The sequence below is a fragment of the Polistes fuscatus genome, unplaced genomic scaffold, assembly GCF_010416935.1.
Source record: "Polistes fuscatus isolate 324 unplaced genomic scaffold, CU_Pfus_HIC Scaffold16, whole genome shotgun sequence".
Lineage (NCBI taxonomy): Eukaryota > Metazoa > Arthropoda > Insecta > Hymenoptera > Vespidae > Polistes > Polistes fuscatus.
The window spans coordinates 1,746,677-1,763,684 of NW_025113064.1; the positions used below are offsets into that span (position 1 = coordinate 1,746,677).

Sequence of the window (17,008 nt, forward strand, 5' to 3'; positions counted from 1 at the left end):
AATTAACGTTAAAAGGGAAACTTTTGTAATTGCGCTTCCGAGACGGAACGACGTACCCTGACCTCTTCTTCTTCTTCTTCTTCTTCTTCTTCTTCGTCGTTGTCTTCGTTGTCGTTTTAGTCATCATCGTCCTAGTCGTAGTGTTACATTGACGTTAAGAAGATCCTGAAATATCGAACCTTTCTCTTCAGAACTTACTATACTTTACTTTTCTCTAATTAAAATGTCTCTCCTTTCTATATATTCTAAACTATATTTACTTTAAGTATTTACATATATTTTCTATATGTTATATGTATAGGTTTTAACATTTAATCTTATATAAATAATTATAACAATTATAATATCAATTATAAAGCAGTATTGTATACTTTAATCTGGTAATTATTTTTCTTTTTTTTTAAATTACGAAAATTTTAACATTTAATCTTATATAAATAATTATAACAATTATAATATAAATTATAAAGCAGAATTGTATACTTTAATCAGGTAATTATTTTTCTTTTTTTTTAAATTACGAAAATTTTAACATTGAAGTATTTATATATATTTTCTATATGTTATCTATATGTTTTAACATTTAATCTTATATAAATAATTATAACAATTATAATATAAATTATAAAGCAGAATTGTATACTTTAATCAGGTAATTATTTTTCTTTTTAAATTACGAAAATTTTAACATTGAAGTATTTGCATATATTTTCTATATAATCTTATTCTATATAATCTATATAATCTTTTATAAATAATTATAACAATTATAATATAAATTATAAAGCAGTATTGTATACTTTAATCTGGTAATTATTCTTCTTTTTTTTTAAATTACGAAAATGTTAACATTGGGGATAGTAAAGATGATTGGAAAGATGCAATTATGACGTTATTCTTTACAATTACAGATAATGTAATCTGTATATCTATTAATATAAGTGTCATGAATACGTAAACGTATAAACAGAGAATACTATAAGATAGATAGATATATATATATATATATATACGATTCATATATCCTGTTATTATAAATTTATTCGTATCTATAACCGAGTATAGTCAAATCGATCGATAAAAACCACTGTAACATCGTTCTTACTATTTCTGATTTTTCTTTCTTATATTTTACATACCTCTAATAGTTAGGTGTAAATCTTCTTACTTAACAATTGCAAATATTCGCGTGTCGTGTATCATTTTTTTGATTATTAATAATTTAAAACGAAAGGATATACAAAAAAAAATTAGTTTCAATTTTTGAATAAAAGATTCTCGTGTGCGCGTGTGGGAATATATTTTCGTGTGGTCTTTTTTTTCTTTTTTTTTTTAAATGAAGTTTAAAGTCAATAAAAAGATATTACAGTGTTAATAAAAGAACATTGAATGTAAGACGCTTTGTTCGAGAAAGAAAGAAGTAGCTTTCAGTATAAAACCAGAATGCTTTGGTACCCAAAAGGGATCTCTTTCGGTTGACCCACTTTCGAGTATCACAAAATATTCAAAGGGAAGAAGAATGCGAATAATCTTTAAAACGAAGATGGCAAAATTATTCGAGGAAGAAGAATTTTCGATTTAATACTAATTACATTAATTCTAATTCATTTCTTCTTCGCTTTCTCGTGTATCTCCTATGACAATTTTCAATAACTAAGACCTTTGAACAACAATATAATTAAACACGCGTGCGTAATGCGATTGACAAAAGAAACAATTAAATAATTACATTAAATAATAACAATTAATAATAAAAATCAATTATTTCAAAATTTATTTCGCTACACACACACACACACACACACAGAGACGGGGTGTATAGCAAAACATTAAATTAATTAATTATATTTATCAAAAGAAAAAAAAGAAACCTCCCCCAAAAAAAAATATCTATATTAATCCTATAATATTAAAATGTAAAACACACACACACACACATAGAGACCTTAAATAATAATTACTTGGTTCAGATATCAAGAGAAACGATCATGACCTATCGTTCGAATATTAATCAGAAACATCGATCGAATTTCACGAATGTCGACGTTGGGTCTGAGAGTTCTGTGTCGGTGGTTCATGACAGCCGATACAGAGAAATGCAATTTGGTGAACACGCGACCCCATAAGGCGAATCCTGTGACACGGAAAATTGACACGATTATCGATAACCCTCTGCACATGGAAAAGAGAAGAACATACATAGATGTGTGCATATGTGCATTACGTATATGTACACGAATATATACAGAACCGCAAAGGCCGCAGGCATTCGATGCTCGGATACGACGAACACGTATGCACACTTGAAACGAACGTAGACGAATTATATATACACATATACACATATATATATATGTGTGTACACGTATATACACCACCGATCAAAAGTTTCAAATTGTTTGCCTACTTTCGAATAAAACGAATCGAATACACCGATCAATTTTGAAACGATCTATCTCGTGTTATACCTATTCATTTAAAACAAAACTAAATTAAAAGGAAGAAATATATTTTCAATAATTGCATCGTCTTTAAATAATAACGATCATTTATAATTTATCTTGTTAATTGGTAGTACTGTATACTAATATTTATTACAGTGTGTATTACTGTAATTAATGTATTAACGTTTTTAATTAAATGGTAATTTATGTTTTTTTTTTCTATATTATGTCATGAATAAATAGAATATATATGTATAATAGTATGTACTATTAAAAATGGTTACTACCTGCAGTATCGACGAAACAACGAAGCCCTATTTCAAAGGATATAACATCCTAATTCGCATAGTTTCGAACTTGGAACTAGTGCAATCGTTATTATCCTTGATTCTAATCTTTGACGTGCTTAATAATTTGTAACTATTTTAAATAAAAGTTCTTTCCATCTGAATAAAATAAAATGATTCTCTCTTTTTTGTTTCTCCTTTATAGAATAAATTGAAAGGTTGTATCATATGCGTGATATGGAATAAAATTAATTGAAAGTAATGTAACTTACGAATGGATAAAAAAAGAAAAGAAAAATTGTTCGATAAATCTAATATTGATATATGTCGAATGGGACAAGGAACATACACACTTTGTAATATTTTTCTGTTTATCTTCGATCATTCTTGCTACATCTAAGCGACTTAACGAAATATCCAACGACTAGCTACGAGAAACACGCACGTTGTTCAAGTATATGCGTTTCGTGAGAGAATTTCATTATGTCTACAAGCCCCTGAATAAAAGCAAACCTTGCGACAGCTACGATAAACGTGTTGCCGTTTTATAGGGGTTTATCAAAACCGGAACCCATAACTCGCATATCGAAATCTTATATTCTTCTTCTAGAAAAAAAATAAAAAAGAAATAAATATAAAAATTGTGTTGCATCTCCAAGTATAACAATTAAATAAATAAGCATTCATTGAAAACTGTATTTTAACAAAAATCATCCATTTCGATCGACTTATTTCAAATTCTCGCGCCATCGAAGCATACAACGTCAGTCAAATCAAAAATAATCGAAGATCAATTAATATGAATTATCGATCGATGTTAATGATCGATTTTAAATTGGATCAACTATAAAGATTTCTTTTTTCTTTTCTTTTCTTTTCTATAAAATATCAGAAAGAAATCTATGATATTTGCATTTTATTAATTATGCAATTGCAATTGTTTATTCATTATATTTAAATGTAAATCGTGATAGATGCATAACCTCTATCGAACAATACGAATGCAACGTTAAGCATACTTCGCGTAACTTACAATTTTATATTTCGAATAAATAAATAAAAATATGTATACGAAAATATGAAAATTGCAAAACAACTCACCGCTTATCTCCTCTCCCGATCACCGTTATGTTTTTTTTCTTTTCTGTAATATCGATTAGTAGCAGTTTACGATGAGGAAAAAAATGTCTCACTGATAATAAAATGTTTTTCATTGAAATACTTTTCACAGGAATTTAGAAATTATTTTCTAAAATAATTCATACAGTCGAATATTTTGTAAGACACAGAAAAAAAATAAAAAATAAATAATTAATTAATTAATATAAAATGCATAATTTTTTTTGTATAGTAGTGCAAATGAATAAAAAAAAATGAATTGTTTGTTACACGCACGTATCTATCTCTACGCGTAAAACTTATATACATAATACATATATACATTCACGCACACACTCACGTTTCTTTTGATATTTTTTCGGGGATAACGGCTTAACGCCGCTCCACCAACGGCGATTTGCACGTCACAGGTGCATCGCGACGTCTGACGTTCCCGCCTCCGTCGGCGTCAACTTCCTGTCACCCTGACAACCGCGAATAACAAATCAGGAAACACTTGCGCACTAATCTCAACTCAGACGTCTCCACCTAGCCCGCCAATTTTCATTTCGTTACCACCCACTCGTTCTATTATTTCTTTACATATCATTATCTTATTATTTTATTAATAACATTTGTTCGTTGTTGTTATTATAATTATTATTATTATTTTTTATTTATATATATATATATGTAACTAAATTAAAAGAATCAAAAAAGATTCGTATTTCCCGCGCATGTTCTTTTTACATTCGAAATTAATTTTTTACCGCCATATTAAAGAATTATTTTTGTTATTTAATTTCAATCAATTTAATAAATTATATCAATTATTACTATTAATTAAATATAAGTAATATATTATTTTTAAATAAATCAAATAGATTTACCTACTGAGATAATTTTATGGTAAAACAGATTTGATATTGCAGTTGATCAATTGACCGCAGAAGCGTTCACGATTATGGTGACTAGCAAACATTGAAACTCATGATCCAGTGTGGAGTGATCATCTAAGGTTGATTAATCCTAGAATTAATAACGAAAGCATTGAAAATTGTGATATTATTTTTCTTTGGTGAAATAATAAAAAATTATTTAAGACAAAATGTCAGAAAGTACGAAAATCGAGGTGAAGCCATCTAAGGATGTTAAAAATGAGAAGGAAGATGAGAAAAGTGAATTGGTAAGTAAATTACACAAAAGATATAATGAACTTACTTCTAACTACAGTTAATATAACAAATTACATTATTCTATTTCCAGACAGAGGAGGATAAACTCTTACAAGAGGAATTAACTTACTTGGTAGAAGTATTGCAAGATCCCAATCAAAAGTTACATCAGTTTGCATTGGAATTACTGCGTACACAGATACGTGCATCCACGACTTCTATGACAAGCGTACCAAAGCCTCTAAAATTTATGAGACCCCATTATGATACCATGAAAAAGATTTACGATGAGATGACCAACCCCGAATTTCAAGAACTGTGTTCAGATATTATCTCTGTATTGGCAATGACCATGGGAGAGGGTAGAGAATGCTTACAATATAGATTAACTGGATCCGCTTTGCCTATCGGTGAATGGGGACACGAATATGTTAGACACTTGTCGGGTGAATTAGCAGGAGAATGGGATGAACTCTGTGGCGCTGATGCTGTATCTATGAGTAAAAGATTAATTGCATTGGTACATGAAATTGTACCGTACAATATGGCACACAATGCAGAAACTGAAGCTTGCGATTTGCTGATGGAAATTGAAAGGCTCGATATATTGGAACAATATGTCGATGAGAGCGCATATCAGAGAGTTTGCCTTTATCTTACCAGTTGCGTACCTTATGTTGCCGATGCGGAAAGCGGTGTTCTACTCCAAACTGCTGCGACATTGTATGGAAAATTTGGTCAATTTCCTCAAGCAATTCGACTTGCAATGCAGCTTAATGATCTTTCTTTCATTGAAGAAATTTTCACTAAATGTACCGATCTGTAAGTATAAAGATAAGTATAGTAAGTGGTCACGAATTTGTAGTATTTTTTCCTAATACATATTTTACTTATCTTTTTAGATCAGTCCAAAGACAGTTGGCATTTATGTTGGGTCGTCAGCAAATTTTCTTAGATCTTAATGAATCGACCGTTGAATACGACGATTTGGTTGAAATAATGTCCAATTCCCAATTAAACAATCACTTCCTTAATTTGGCACGTGAATTGGATATAACGGAACCTAAAACACCAGAGGACGTATATAAATCGCATTTGGAAAATTGTCGGCCACCTTTCGGTGGTGGACAAGTAGATTCGGCAAGACAAAATCTAGCTGCTAGTTTTGTTAATGGTTTCGTTAATGCCGCATTTGGACAAGACAAATTATTAATCGAAGATGGTAATAAATGGCTATACAAAAATAAAGAGCATGGAATGCTCAGTGCTACTGCATCTTTGGGTTTGATTTTATTATGGGATGTCGATGGTGGATTAACGCCTATCGACAAATACCTTTACTCTTCGGAAGATTATATTAAATCTGGAGCATTACTAGCCTGCGGTATTGTAAACTGTGGTGTGAGAAACGAATGCGATCCAGCTTTGGCTCTTCTTTCTGATTATGTATTACACAGTAGTAATACGATGAGAATTGGTGCAATTGTTGGTCTGGGATTAGCATATGCTGGTTCTAACAGAGAAACAGTATTATGTTTACTTACACCAGTTCTCAGCGATCCAAAATCAAGTTGGGAAGTCATTGGTGTAGCTGGTCTTGCTTTAGGAATGGTTGCAGTTGGATCTTGTAATGCTTATGTTACAACTACAATAATGCATACATTAATGGAAAAGACAGAAAGTGAGCTTAAAGATACATATGCACGCTTCTTACCTCTTGGATTAGGATTATGTTTCTTAGGGAAACAAGAAGCTGCTGAGGCAATAATCGCAGCATTAGAAGTTATACCAGAACCATTTAGATCAATGTCTACTACACTGGTAGAAGTATGTGCTTATGCAGGAACAGGGAATGTTCTGAAAATACAACATCTCTTACATATATGTTCTGAACATTATGAACCAGCTAATGAGAAAGAGGATAAGAGCGATCGCAAGGATAAAGATAAAAAGGAAGAAAAGAAAGAAGAAAAAGAAAAAGATTTAAGTTCCCGACAAGCAATTGCTGTTCTTGGAATTGCATTAATTGCAATGGGCGAAGAAATAGGAGCAGAAATGGCGTACAGAACATTTGGTCATTTATTGAGATATTGCGAGCCAGTAATTAGAAGATCCGTACCACTCGCTTTAGGACTCATATCTGTTTCTAATCCTAAATTAAACATATTAGATACCTTATCTAAATTTTCACACGATAGCGACCCAGAGGTAGCTCACAATGCAATATTTGCGATGGGTTTAGTCGGAGCTGGAACAAATAATGCAAGATTAGCAGCTATGTTAAGACAATTAGCGTTGTTCCATTCTAAAGATCCTAATAATTTATTTATGGTCCGCATATCGCAAGGTTTAACACATCTTGGAAAAGGAACATTAACATTATCTCCATATCATAGTGATAGACAATTATTAAGTCCTGTTGCATTAGCTGGTCTCCTTGCTACATTGGTTGGCTTTCTAGATGTCAAAAACAGTAAGTAATTTAATTACTTATTCAAATTATAGCATAAATTAATTATTTATATTTATTTATTGCAGTTATTCTTGGAAGATCGCATTACCTTTTGTATACATTAGCAGCTGCGATGCAGCCAAGAATGCTGGTTACATTTGATGAAGTTCTTAATCCTTTAGCTGTACCAGTAAGAGTAGGTCTTGCCGTCGATGTTGTCGGTCAAGCGGGTAAACCTAAAACAATAACTGGTTTCCAAACTCATACGACTCCTGTGTTATTAGCATACGGCGAAAGAGCTGAACTTGCTACTGAAGAATATATACCATTAACTCCTATTATGGAAGGCTTTGTTATATTAAGAAAAAATCCAGATTTTGTACCGTAGATTTATTACATTTCATTCTTCTAATGTATCTCTTATTTCATTATTTTCTAAAACAATATATATTAAGATCAATAAGTAATAAAGAAGCTTCTATTATTTGTAAATCCTTTTTAGGTTGTAAAATCTGTAAAACTAGAAAATGTAATTAAGAATACTGATATATATATATATTTCTTTTAAAATCGTAAACAAAATTTTCCAAATATTTAAAAATTTTTTCATGGTTATGTAAGATGTAAAATAAATTTGAACTTTTTAATCATCATGAAAAAACAATTCCTAAACGAAAAATCCGTACTAAAAAATAGTACGTTCTTCTTAAGCCGTTGCTGTGTGTTGATAATCCATTGGATGTCTTATAATTATACTCGGCACAAAAAATTTGGCATAGAACCGCAGCAGCAGAAATAATGAATAAATGCTCTTAATTGCTCATTTTATTAATTAAATATTTAATAAGTTATTAATAATTGAAAAAAGTTACTAGATTAGTAAGCAAGTTCAAAATTTATTGAAATTCTAGTAACATTGCTAAGGCGATATCGGTAATAGTAGTGCTCTACCTTTATCTTATCTACCGTCGGTAATAGTAAATTTCAAATTTATTTTACTTTACGTCGGTAATACTTTATATTAAGGTTACCGACGGTCAATGTTATTTAAGTAGAAACTGCCATTAACAGCGGTCGATATTTTAACAGTAGGACCCTACTATTACCGACGATCGATGTGATACCGGTAGGAAACTGCAACTACCGACGGTCGATAAAATATCGACTGGTGAAACCGGCCTCAGAAATAACGACATTTGGTAAAGTATAAATCTATTTTATCTGCAGAAAATTTAGATGCCAGATAGCGCTACCATACAAAAAGCAAAGAAAGTTTATCTGTATGTTACAGTCGTGTACACTACAGTTCTTTGCGTTATTAATAATTCCATTTATAATAAAATAAACTTTTATTATACAACTTCAATAGAAACAAAAGTATTATTATACTTATATAAAGTACTTATTATACTTATATAAAGTAATACTTATTATAAAGTATTAAAATAAAATAACGAAAGAATTCTGGCGCATAGTAGCTGGTTTTATTTCGTGTCACATAACCTACATTCTTATTTATTGTTGTTATATTATTTATAACAATATGAGTAATAAAAAAGAAAAGGAAGAGGAGAAGCCAATTGTTGCTAAAACAGCTGTGGATTTACAAAGATTAAAATTAATGAAGTTAATGAAAAATCCAGTAAGTATTTTATTAATAATAATAATAGTAATAATATATATTTATATAATATTTTATATTATTTTTGATTTTTAATCATTTCTTTTTTTCTTTTTATTGATAGGACAAACCTATTGTATTACCAGAACGACCAAAACCAAAAAATACACCAACTGTACCAGAATTTGTAAGAAATGTAATGGGTAGTAGTGCTGGTGCAGGCAGCGGAGAGTTTCATGTCTACAGACATTTGCGCCGTAAGGAATATGCAAGACAAAAATTTATTCAAGAGAAAGGTCATAAGGTTGGTATTTCATTGATAATAATTAGATTCATTTTTGTTCTGCTAACTTCTATGCTAAATATAAAAATTCAATTTTGTATTATTCTTGAAATAAATTTAAATCATTTTTCATTGAAAAATTGCAGGAACTTTTGGACGCACAGTACCATGAGAAGTTGGAACAAAATAAAAAACTAGCAGAGGAAGCGACAGCAAAAAAGCGTGCTAAGAGATTGAAAAGGAAACAAAAGATGAAAGGGAAGAAAAAGATGAAAATGAATAATACTGAAATCGAAAGTAAGGAAAATAGCAATACAGAGGACAGCGATTCGGCTGATGAAAATAATGACGATGAAACGCGGTCTGATTTTAGTTGCGATAAAGAATCTACAAATAACATTACTTGTACAGAAATGAAACAGTTAAAAGATATCGAAGTTAAAGGAAAAGAAAATAATAAAGATGAGTCTAATGTTATATGTAAGGATACTATGAGCGAAACTATTTCTACAGAAATTAAACAAGATCAAGAAAATGATACGACTAATATATTGAATGAATCTACGAAGAAAGAAATAAATGAAGATGAATAAAAGAAAAAGAAAATGTAGTATGAGAAAGGAAAACATGCTTAAAATATAGTATCTACTGATAATAGATACTTATTTTCTATTATGTATATTAATATACATAAAAGATGCATTTTATACAACAAATTAAGTTTGATTATAGATTATGATTGCTAAATGAGAAAAAATGATCGTTTAGATAGAAGATTTATTATTAAATATAAATGTATTGATACTTTTTTACATTATACTTAAACTATCTAGATTATCGTAATGACTTGTTCTATCAAATAAATTGGCTAAAGTACTGGCTATTTGTTGCTCTTGTAATGATTTGGCAGTTTTAACACACTTTTCTAAATGTGCTTTAGCTTCTATCAAATTACCAACTTTCTCTGGCAATATGTTTTCCTGAAATTATGTTAAAAAAAGAAAAAGAAAAGAAGATTGTAAATATTGTACATTGTAAAATATATATTAATTATTAGGGGGACCAGAAAGTAATGTGTTTTATGTTTAAGTTGTATATTAAAAAGTATGTGATTAATGTTAATTAACTCATTGTGTACTTCAAAGTTGTGTTTGAATTTAATGTAAAAAAAAATTACTTTCCGATCCTCCTAATATTATCACGTATAAAATAAATAAATATCACATTTTTCTAAATCGTGTACAATTATTTCTATCTGTAAACATAATAAAAATACTGAATGTTACCTGAAACTTTTTAATATAGTTGGAAATACTTTCGATATGATCACCAATTTCTACCCAAACGTTTTGTAATTCGGTTACTTTTGTATGAGCAGCTAAATGACTTAGTGTAAGGCACAACTAAAAATAGAAATAATGTATTTTCAACATTAAAGAAATTAGATATTAATTTAGTTTTATATCAAATAAAAATTATATTGTAATAAACCTGTTGAACGAGTGTGTCACGATGAGAATATTCGACATAACTTGGCACGTGTTGACAATTTTCAAAAGCTAAAACTATACTTTTCCATAATGTTGGAGTGTATTTACCATAAGAGTTACACGAATATAAAGCCCATGCAGCATTTGTGCGAACTTTAAAATTTGGGCTATGACATATTAAATTGCACAATGCTGGAAATACTTGTTCCTGTAAAAATATATTTTTATATTAAACAAATTATCAATATATATATATATAGAGGGTGTTTCCTATGTAATATGAGCCTCGCATATTACGAAACAACCTGTATATTACATACATACTTGCCAAGACGATGGTAGAATATAATCTGGATTGTGGGATATAACTAATCCTAATGCTCTACAAGCGTTCCATCTGACCTAAAAAATTATTCTCATAATATACTTGAAAATTGATGAAGAAACATTTATTGAAATTTGCTAAACTAAGAATTGTGTACTTAATAAAATGAAACTATTCTATATACGTGTATTTACTTTCATATCATTTCCTAATACAGCACAATTAATTAAAGCGTCCAATCCCGAAGACGTATCTTTTAATATTTCTCTATCCGGACAGATATACAAAATACTTCCTAAAGCTCTGACGGCATTGCATTTAACTTTATCATTATCTTTAGTAGCTATAATGCTCGTTTGATAAATTTTTGGTAATAAAACGTCGAATAAAATTGGCTCCATATCTTCGTTACACCTACAAATATAATAATCGTTAAATTAAATAAAACATAATAATAAAAATAATTAAGTCGATGAGACTAACTGTCTTCTACAAATACAATCGCATAAATTAGCTAATGCCCATGTTGCTTTAATGCGTACGCCAAGACTTTGATCATTTAAACCCAGGCAAGCTATATCAGCTAAATCCATTAAAAATCCTGTGTCTTCTTCAAAAGGAGGAAGTCTTATTAACATTCCTAGCGCTCTTAAACCTGCTGCTCTAACAGCACTTTCTTCATCGTGAATGCTTCCTAATAATATTGTTATAAGTAATATTTTTTGTTGACGCTGAAATAATTATAATAATGTTAAATAAAAGTTGAAATAACATTTGGAAATAAATAGATATTGTATACCGTTAACTGAGTGACCATATTAGAACCAATAGCACCTAAACAATCGCAGGCAGCTTCTCTTAATATAGTTTGTTCATGTTGAACTAATAACGTCATAGGTTCGAATACAATATTCCAAAATAATAAAGAATTATGACTTGAATCTGTATTTGCTAAACAACCTGCAATTAACTCAAGCGCTCTACAAGAATGTAATATTATTTGTATTTCTGAATCTGCTAATACAGAAATTAAAGTATTAGTAACTCTCTCCAAATAAGGAAATACAAGATCACTGGTATTAAATGCTAATGCGCCAACTAGTTTCAAAGATTGAAGTTGAACAGGAGTACTTGTATTCTAAAATAGCATACATAATAATTATTTATCTAATCAAATTGCATAGAATAATATATTAAATATTTTGTTGTATAATACCTTGTTTGATACATTATTCAAGCATACTTGAAGTAAAGAACTAATGCCTCTTTCTTTAGAATGTTTATCTTGATTAGTACTTTCAATTTTACTATCATTTAAATCTTCGATATCTATTTCTTCTTCTTGATCCGTTAGATCGTTAATTGAACTTGCATTTGTTTCTGGTTCAGGATTGACGTTAGATTGTTTAGATAGAATTTCTAATATTTCTGGAGTAATAGGATCGTTCCAAACCAACGCTTCAAAAACTAAAAATGTTGCTACCTTTACAGTAGGATCTAGAATTTGATATTAATTAGTAATTAAATATATATATATATAGGTAGATATATATAGATATATATTACGCATACCTTTATGTTGTATGTGTGATCTACAATTTCGAATTAATTTAGTTGCAAGTCCGGGTTTTAATTTAGCATATGGCGTACCTTGAATAAGCACTGCAATGCACTTTAATAAATGTGTCAAAACAGCTGCATTTTTTTCGGTATTTAAAACTAATGATAAAGTAAAATGCAATTCTTTGACCATTAGATAAACTGTACCGAAGAAAGTTATAAACGAAGTTGGCTGAACATCTTCAGCATGTATTAAGAAAGGTCTAGCACCGATTAATAATTCAGTAAGCACGCTTAAAACATTTTGTCTTACTTTTGTATTAGGTTCTTTTAAAATACTCCTAGTTAATACTCTGGCATCATTTCGCGAACCGGTCGCAACTATTTGTGGCCAGTAGCCAAAAATTTCACGAGCTTGAGTGTTTTCAATAAGAGCTTGCAATAAGCGTACAGTTTCAAGTCTGATTTTAGATTCCACGAAAACAGAATCATTTGTTTCGCTATCAGATATTTCAGATTCGCTGGAGTATTTATAAATCTTTTTACTTTCTGGAGAAATACGTTTATCTTCTGGTGTAGATTTTTTAGACATTTGCTTCTTAGATTTGGATTTGGCTGCTTTCTGATTCTTGCATTTTGGTACGACGTGTGGACGTTCTGGAAGATTCATTGCTGCTGGATGAAGAAGTTGCGGTTGTATAGGTAAATAATCTTTAATTCCATAAAACAGGAAAGCCTGTACTACTCCTAAAATTTGGCCAATAAGATCTGATGTGATCTTTATCAATTTATCTATCATTGCGATACGTAAAATTCTCAAACATGAACATAAAATCTGAAAATACAATATTTCTAAATAACAATTCGTATCTTTAAAACGTGTAACTTCAAACATTCATTTACAATATTAATTACTTTATTATAATATTGTATATTATGATTTGAACATGGTAACAACGAAACCATATTCAAAACGACATCCTTAATGATACATATGTATTCCTCCGATATACATGAATTACTTTTCTTATTTATCAAAATTCCTTCCAAACAACATATTGCTTGCACATTTAAATCCGTCCACTCTTCATTTTGTGGTACTAAATACTTGTTCAACAAACCCTTATCTCCGAGTAAGGATTGGAGATACTGAAAAAGAAAAAAGAAAATAAGAATGTTAACATAACATATTTACAAAGAAAGAAATCATTTTTATAACAAATCAAAAATACTAACTTGATTGATATTATCAAAATTACCATTAACTAAGACGCTTTTTAAAGCGTGAAGAATAGAAACCCAAGCAAACGGTTTCGAAAACTTTAATGAGTTCAAGATCCATCTCGTGCAAGCAGCTAAGGTTCTTCCTTGCAGTACGAGATCATTTAGTATTACATTAGCTAGGAATAGACAAGTATCTTTAACGAGAAGTGTTTCTGTTGGTGGTACGATAGTACAAAGTTGATTTATCAACAATAAAACAGCCTAAAACAGTAACAACAATGATAATAAACAACAAGTATAATCTGATATAAAATAATATGATAAATAAATGCATTAGGTATAATAATAATTAATATCATTTTATTTTGAAGGTTATCTATGATAATCTAAGTGATATAACCTTAAAAAAATGACATTAATTATTAATAGATAAAATTAAACTTACGTCATTGTTAGTTATATTAATGTGTCTGTAATCAATATCATTAAGATCATTAAGACATGAATTAATTAATGGTTTATTACTAAGTTTAGTGTGTGTTAATGATAATATTCGTTCAATCAAATTAACAAATTTGATATTCGCATTTTCGATAGAACTATTAACATGCACTGACGAAGTCATGTTTGCATGATTATTATTTTAATTATTTACATAGTCATATTTTATAGGTTATACATAACAGATCTATAAATAAAGAATTTTTAACAATAATCAACACGAAACTACACGTAATTACAATAAACTGGCGCTGTTAATCGAACGTCATCCTATCGATTTCCCCCTCCATTATACTGAAGGATCCATTTTTAAAGTTACCATAAATACATTATCACGTATACTATCACTCAATAAAAATTAAGTAGTTAAATAAAATAAAAAAATAAAAATTAATTAGTTAAGTTTTCTTTATAAATACATTGAAATTAATGAATAAGCTTTAAAAATCGATAAGATTATCAAACGATTCATACGTAAGTGCCATTTGGTGACAAATAAGGTATTTGTGTATATACTATCATTCAATATTAATTAAATACGTTTTCTAGAAGCTTATTTTTTTAAATAAATAAATCGAGGTTTAATAAATAATCGTTAAAAGTCGATAATATTATCGTGCGATTATTAAAATCGATAGGTTAACAAACGATAATTTTTTATACATGGATGCCATCTAGGAGTAATATCAGTTACTATATAAAAAATATTAGATATTCTAGGAGAAGAAGCATCTCCTCTTTTTAATGCAATTGGATGTTGAGTTGCATTAATCGCAAGAATTGACAACATGAAGATGGCGGACGGACCTACAATCTTGAGAAGAAATAGACCAGGAACTAAAGCTAAAGTAAATATTATTATCAATTATTCTAAACGTAATACCCTTTAAATTTGACACAAATGTTGCTTTGACGTTTCTTTGATTGTGACGAATTGATTTTTATTTCATGTACCGGCATCATTTTGCGCATATTTCAATGAATATTTATAAACAAATATAACAAATATAACAAATAATAATTATTTAATTAAATTAATTAATCTAACATTACATAATATTCTTTTCAAACTGAAAACTTCAACGTTGTTTGACGTTTCTCATTGAGCTATCAATGATTGTTTTTCTGTCAAATGTTTAACAGGATTTTAGTATGTGGCCGGATGAAGTGTTCGAAGAAATGGATAGTACACTGGCGGTACAACAATATATACAACAAACTATCAGGAGAGAACCGTCAAATATAGAATTGATACTTAATATGCCAGATGCTCAAGATGAAGGAGTTTGGAAGTATGAACACTTGAGACAATTTTGTATGGAACTTAATGGATTGGCAGTTAGATTACAAGAAGAATGTCATCCTGAGACATGTAATCAAATGACAGCGACTGAACAATGGATATTTTTATGCGCTGCTCATAAAACTCCTAAAGAATGTCCTGCTATCGATTATACCAGACATACATTAGACGGTGCAGCTTGTTTATTAAACAGTAATAAATATTTTCCCAGCAGGTATATATATATATATATGTCATTGTGTTTATAAATATTAATTAAGTTTATCGATTTGTTTTTTTACAATAACAATATATAATTATTATATTATTTCAGAGTAAGCATCAAAGAATCTTCAGTGGCGAAACTTGGATCTGTATGTCGCAGAGTATATAGAATATTCTCTCATGCATATTTCCATCACAGAACGATATTCGATGAATTTGAAAATAAAACATTTCTTTGTCGAAGGTTTACTGCATTTGTAACTAAATACAATCTGATGTCTAAAGATAATTTGATAGTACCTATTATGGAAGAAGATGGTGCAACTGAAAGTGATGCATAAAATTTTTACTGTTTAATTAATTGAAAAATAGTATTACACAAGAAGAAACAAAAGAATTATCAGATTTAGAAAGATCTGGTGGGAATCTCTTGTTCCAAAATCAGGATACATTTTCCCAAGAAATCATTTGTTAATGCGAAAGTGTATTCTTATAAAAGGTTGGTAAAGCTTTTCTTTTAGAAAATGTTTTATACCTAATGGGTATAATATCACGTCGAAAGAGAAAATGAGTAGAAAAATGATATCGATGAGTTTTTGAAAAAGGAAGAAAGATAAAAAAAGTAAAAAAACAATATGCAAGCAATTTTTTCATGCTTCGTAATTAGCTATTAAAAAATATAATTAAGTTAATGTTTACCTATGTAAGACTTATAAATCTTTGATAATATATTAAAAGACCGGTGACACATTTCATTTGGTATGAATGAAGTACTGTTTACAATCCTGAAACATTAAAACAACTTGCTCTCATTGTACATTTTCAATATTTCTATAATGTTTTATATAGTAATATAACGATGGAAGAAAGAAAATTTAATATTTCTTATACATGTGTTTGTATTAAATAATGTATCTATATTATAAATATCGATATTCTCTAATAGCTTTAAGATAAAAGCAATCAAGTAAGGAATGTTTACTTTTTCTTTTGTTTTTCTGATAGCGTTTATATATCTAATTAATTACAATATGTTAAATT

General features: G+C 29.2%; 4 protein-coding genes and 1 long non-coding RNA gene across 12 annotated transcripts; 3 read left to right on the plus strand and 2 right to left on the minus strand.

The window, feature by feature from the left end:
* Positions 1 to 1,909: 1,909 nt before the first annotated feature.
* On the minus strand, positions 1,910 to 5,227 carry LOC122515024. Of its 4 annotated transcripts, none has more exons than XR_006303190.1 (5): positions 5,135 to 5,227; positions 4,724 to 4,858; positions 4,191 to 4,314; positions 3,833 to 3,875; positions 1,910 to 2,134 (listed from the first exon to the last, which is right to left on the minus strand). It is a non-coding gene; the product is annotated as an uncharacterized LOC122515024 (long non-coding RNA). The 4 variants fall into 4 exon arrangements; XR_006303193.1 differs by having other exon boundaries at positions 4,191 to 4,378; XR_006303191.1 differs by having other exon boundaries at positions 4,720 to 4,858.
* Positions 4,803 to 7,872, plus strand: LOC122515023 (26S proteasome non-ATPase regulatory subunit 2). The gene is made up of 4 exons (XM_043632160.1): positions 4,803 to 5,015; positions 5,096 to 5,826; positions 5,907 to 7,477; positions 7,543 to 7,872. The coding sequence occupies exons 1-4, from the start codon at positions 4,938 to 4,940 to the stop codon at positions 7,842 to 7,844; spliced, it is 2,682 nt and encodes an 893-aa protein (XP_043488095.1). The 5' UTR covers positions 4,803 to 4,937; the 3' UTR covers positions 7,845 to 7,872.
* Positions 7,873 to 8,860: 988 nt separating this feature from the next.
* LOC122514810 (PRKR-interacting protein 1 homolog) lies at positions 8,861 to 9,961 on the plus strand. Its single transcript, XM_043631863.1, has 3 exons — positions 8,861 to 9,098; positions 9,202 to 9,381; positions 9,507 to 9,961. Exons 1-3 carry the CDS (start codon positions 9,000 to 9,002, stop codon positions 9,951 to 9,953), a joined length of 726 nt encoding a protein of 241 aa, XP_043487798.1. The 5' UTR covers positions 8,861 to 8,999; the 3' UTR covers positions 9,954 to 9,961.
* A 159-nt stretch (positions 9,962 to 10,120) lies between these two features.
* LOC122514808 (HEAT repeat-containing protein 6) lies at positions 10,121 to 14,667 on the minus strand. 2 transcript variants are annotated; one of them, XM_043631860.1, is made up of 12 exons: positions 14,405 to 14,667; positions 13,972 to 14,220; positions 13,651 to 13,884; positions 12,748 to 13,570; positions 12,392 to 12,672; positions 11,975 to 12,313; positions 11,659 to 11,906; positions 11,370 to 11,589; positions 11,175 to 11,252; positions 10,852 to 11,058; positions 10,647 to 10,763; positions 10,121 to 10,340 (listed from the first exon to the last, which is right to left on the minus strand). In XM_043631860.1, exons 1-12 carry the CDS (start codon positions 14,582 to 14,584, stop codon positions 10,170 to 10,172), a joined length of 3,147 nt encoding a protein of 1,048 aa, XP_043487795.1. In that variant the 5' UTR covers positions 14,585 to 14,667; the 3' UTR covers positions 10,121 to 10,169. The 2 variants fall into 2 exon arrangements, with proteins under 2 accessions (XP_043487795.1, XP_043487796.1); XM_043631861.1 differs by lacking the exon at positions 14,405 to 14,667 and having other exon boundaries at positions 13,995 to 14,086.
* A 180-nt stretch (positions 14,668 to 14,847) lies between these two features.
* Positions 14,848 to 16,571, plus strand: LOC122514811 (MOB kinase activator-like 4). 4 transcript variants are annotated; one of them, XM_043631866.1, is made up of 4 exons: positions 14,848 to 14,934; positions 15,172 to 15,308; positions 15,604 to 15,977; positions 16,077 to 16,571. In XM_043631866.1, exons 2-4 carry the CDS (start codon positions 15,249 to 15,251, stop codon positions 16,306 to 16,308), a joined length of 666 nt encoding a protein of 221 aa, XP_043487801.1. In that variant the 5' UTR covers positions 14,848 to 14,934; positions 15,172 to 15,248; the 3' UTR covers positions 16,309 to 16,571. The 4 variants fall into 4 exon arrangements, with proteins under 4 accessions (XP_043487801.1, XP_043487803.1, XP_043487799.1 ...); XM_043631868.1 differs by having other exon boundaries at positions 15,181 to 15,308; XM_043631864.1 differs by having other exon boundaries at positions 14,860 to 14,960; positions 15,099 to 15,308.
* The last annotated feature ends 437 nt before the right edge of the window (positions 16,572 to 17,008 follow it).

Bases quoted from the DNA above. Each gene is read 5' to 3' on its own strand.
- LOC122515023 (XM_043632160.1), top strand. From the start codon at position 4,938: ATGTCAGAAAGTACGAAAATCGAGGTGAAGCCATCTAAGGATGTTAAA. The intron at 5,016-5,095 runs GTAAGTAAATTA...TTCTATTTCCAG, and splicing joins AAGATGAGAAAAGTGAATTG to ACAGAGGAGGATAAACTCTT. The intron at 7,478-7,542 runs GTAAGTAATTTA...TATTTATTGCAG, and splicing joins CTTTCTAGATGTCAAAAACA to TTATTCTTGGAAGATCGCAT.
- LOC122514810 (XM_043631863.1), top strand. From the start codon at position 9,000: ATGAGTAATAAAAAAGAAAAGGAAGAGGAGAAGCCAATTGTTGCTAAA. The intron at 9,099-9,201 runs GTAAGTATTTTA...TTTTATTGATAG, and splicing joins TGAAGTTAATGAAAAATCCA to GACAAACCTATTGTATTACC. The intron at 9,382-9,506 runs GTTGGTATTTCA...GAAAAATTGCAG, and splicing joins TTCAAGAGAAAGGTCATAAG to GAACTTTTGGACGCACAGTA.
- LOC122514808 (XM_043631860.1), bottom strand. From the start codon at position 14,584: ATGACTTCGTCAGTGCATGTTAATAGTTCTATCGAAAATGCGAATATC. The intron at 13,571-13,650 runs GTAATTAATATT...TTGTATTTTCAG, and splicing joins ATATACAATATTATAATAAA to ATTTTATGTTCATGTTTGAG. The intron at 11,907-11,974 runs GTATACAATATC...TAATTATTTCAG, and splicing joins ATATGGTCACTCAGTTAACG to CGTCAACAAAAAATATTACT.
- LOC122514811 (XM_043631866.1), top strand. From the start codon at position 15,249: ATGAAGATGGCGGACGGACCTACAATCTTGAGAAGAAATAGACCAGGA. The intron at 15,309-15,603 runs GTAAATATTATT...AATGTTTAACAG, and splicing joins GACCAGGAACTAAAGCTAAA to GATTTTAGTATGTGGCCGGA. The intron at 15,978-16,076 runs GTATATATATAT...ATATTATTTCAG, and splicing joins AATAAATATTTTCCCAGCAG to AGTAAGCATCAAAGAATCTT.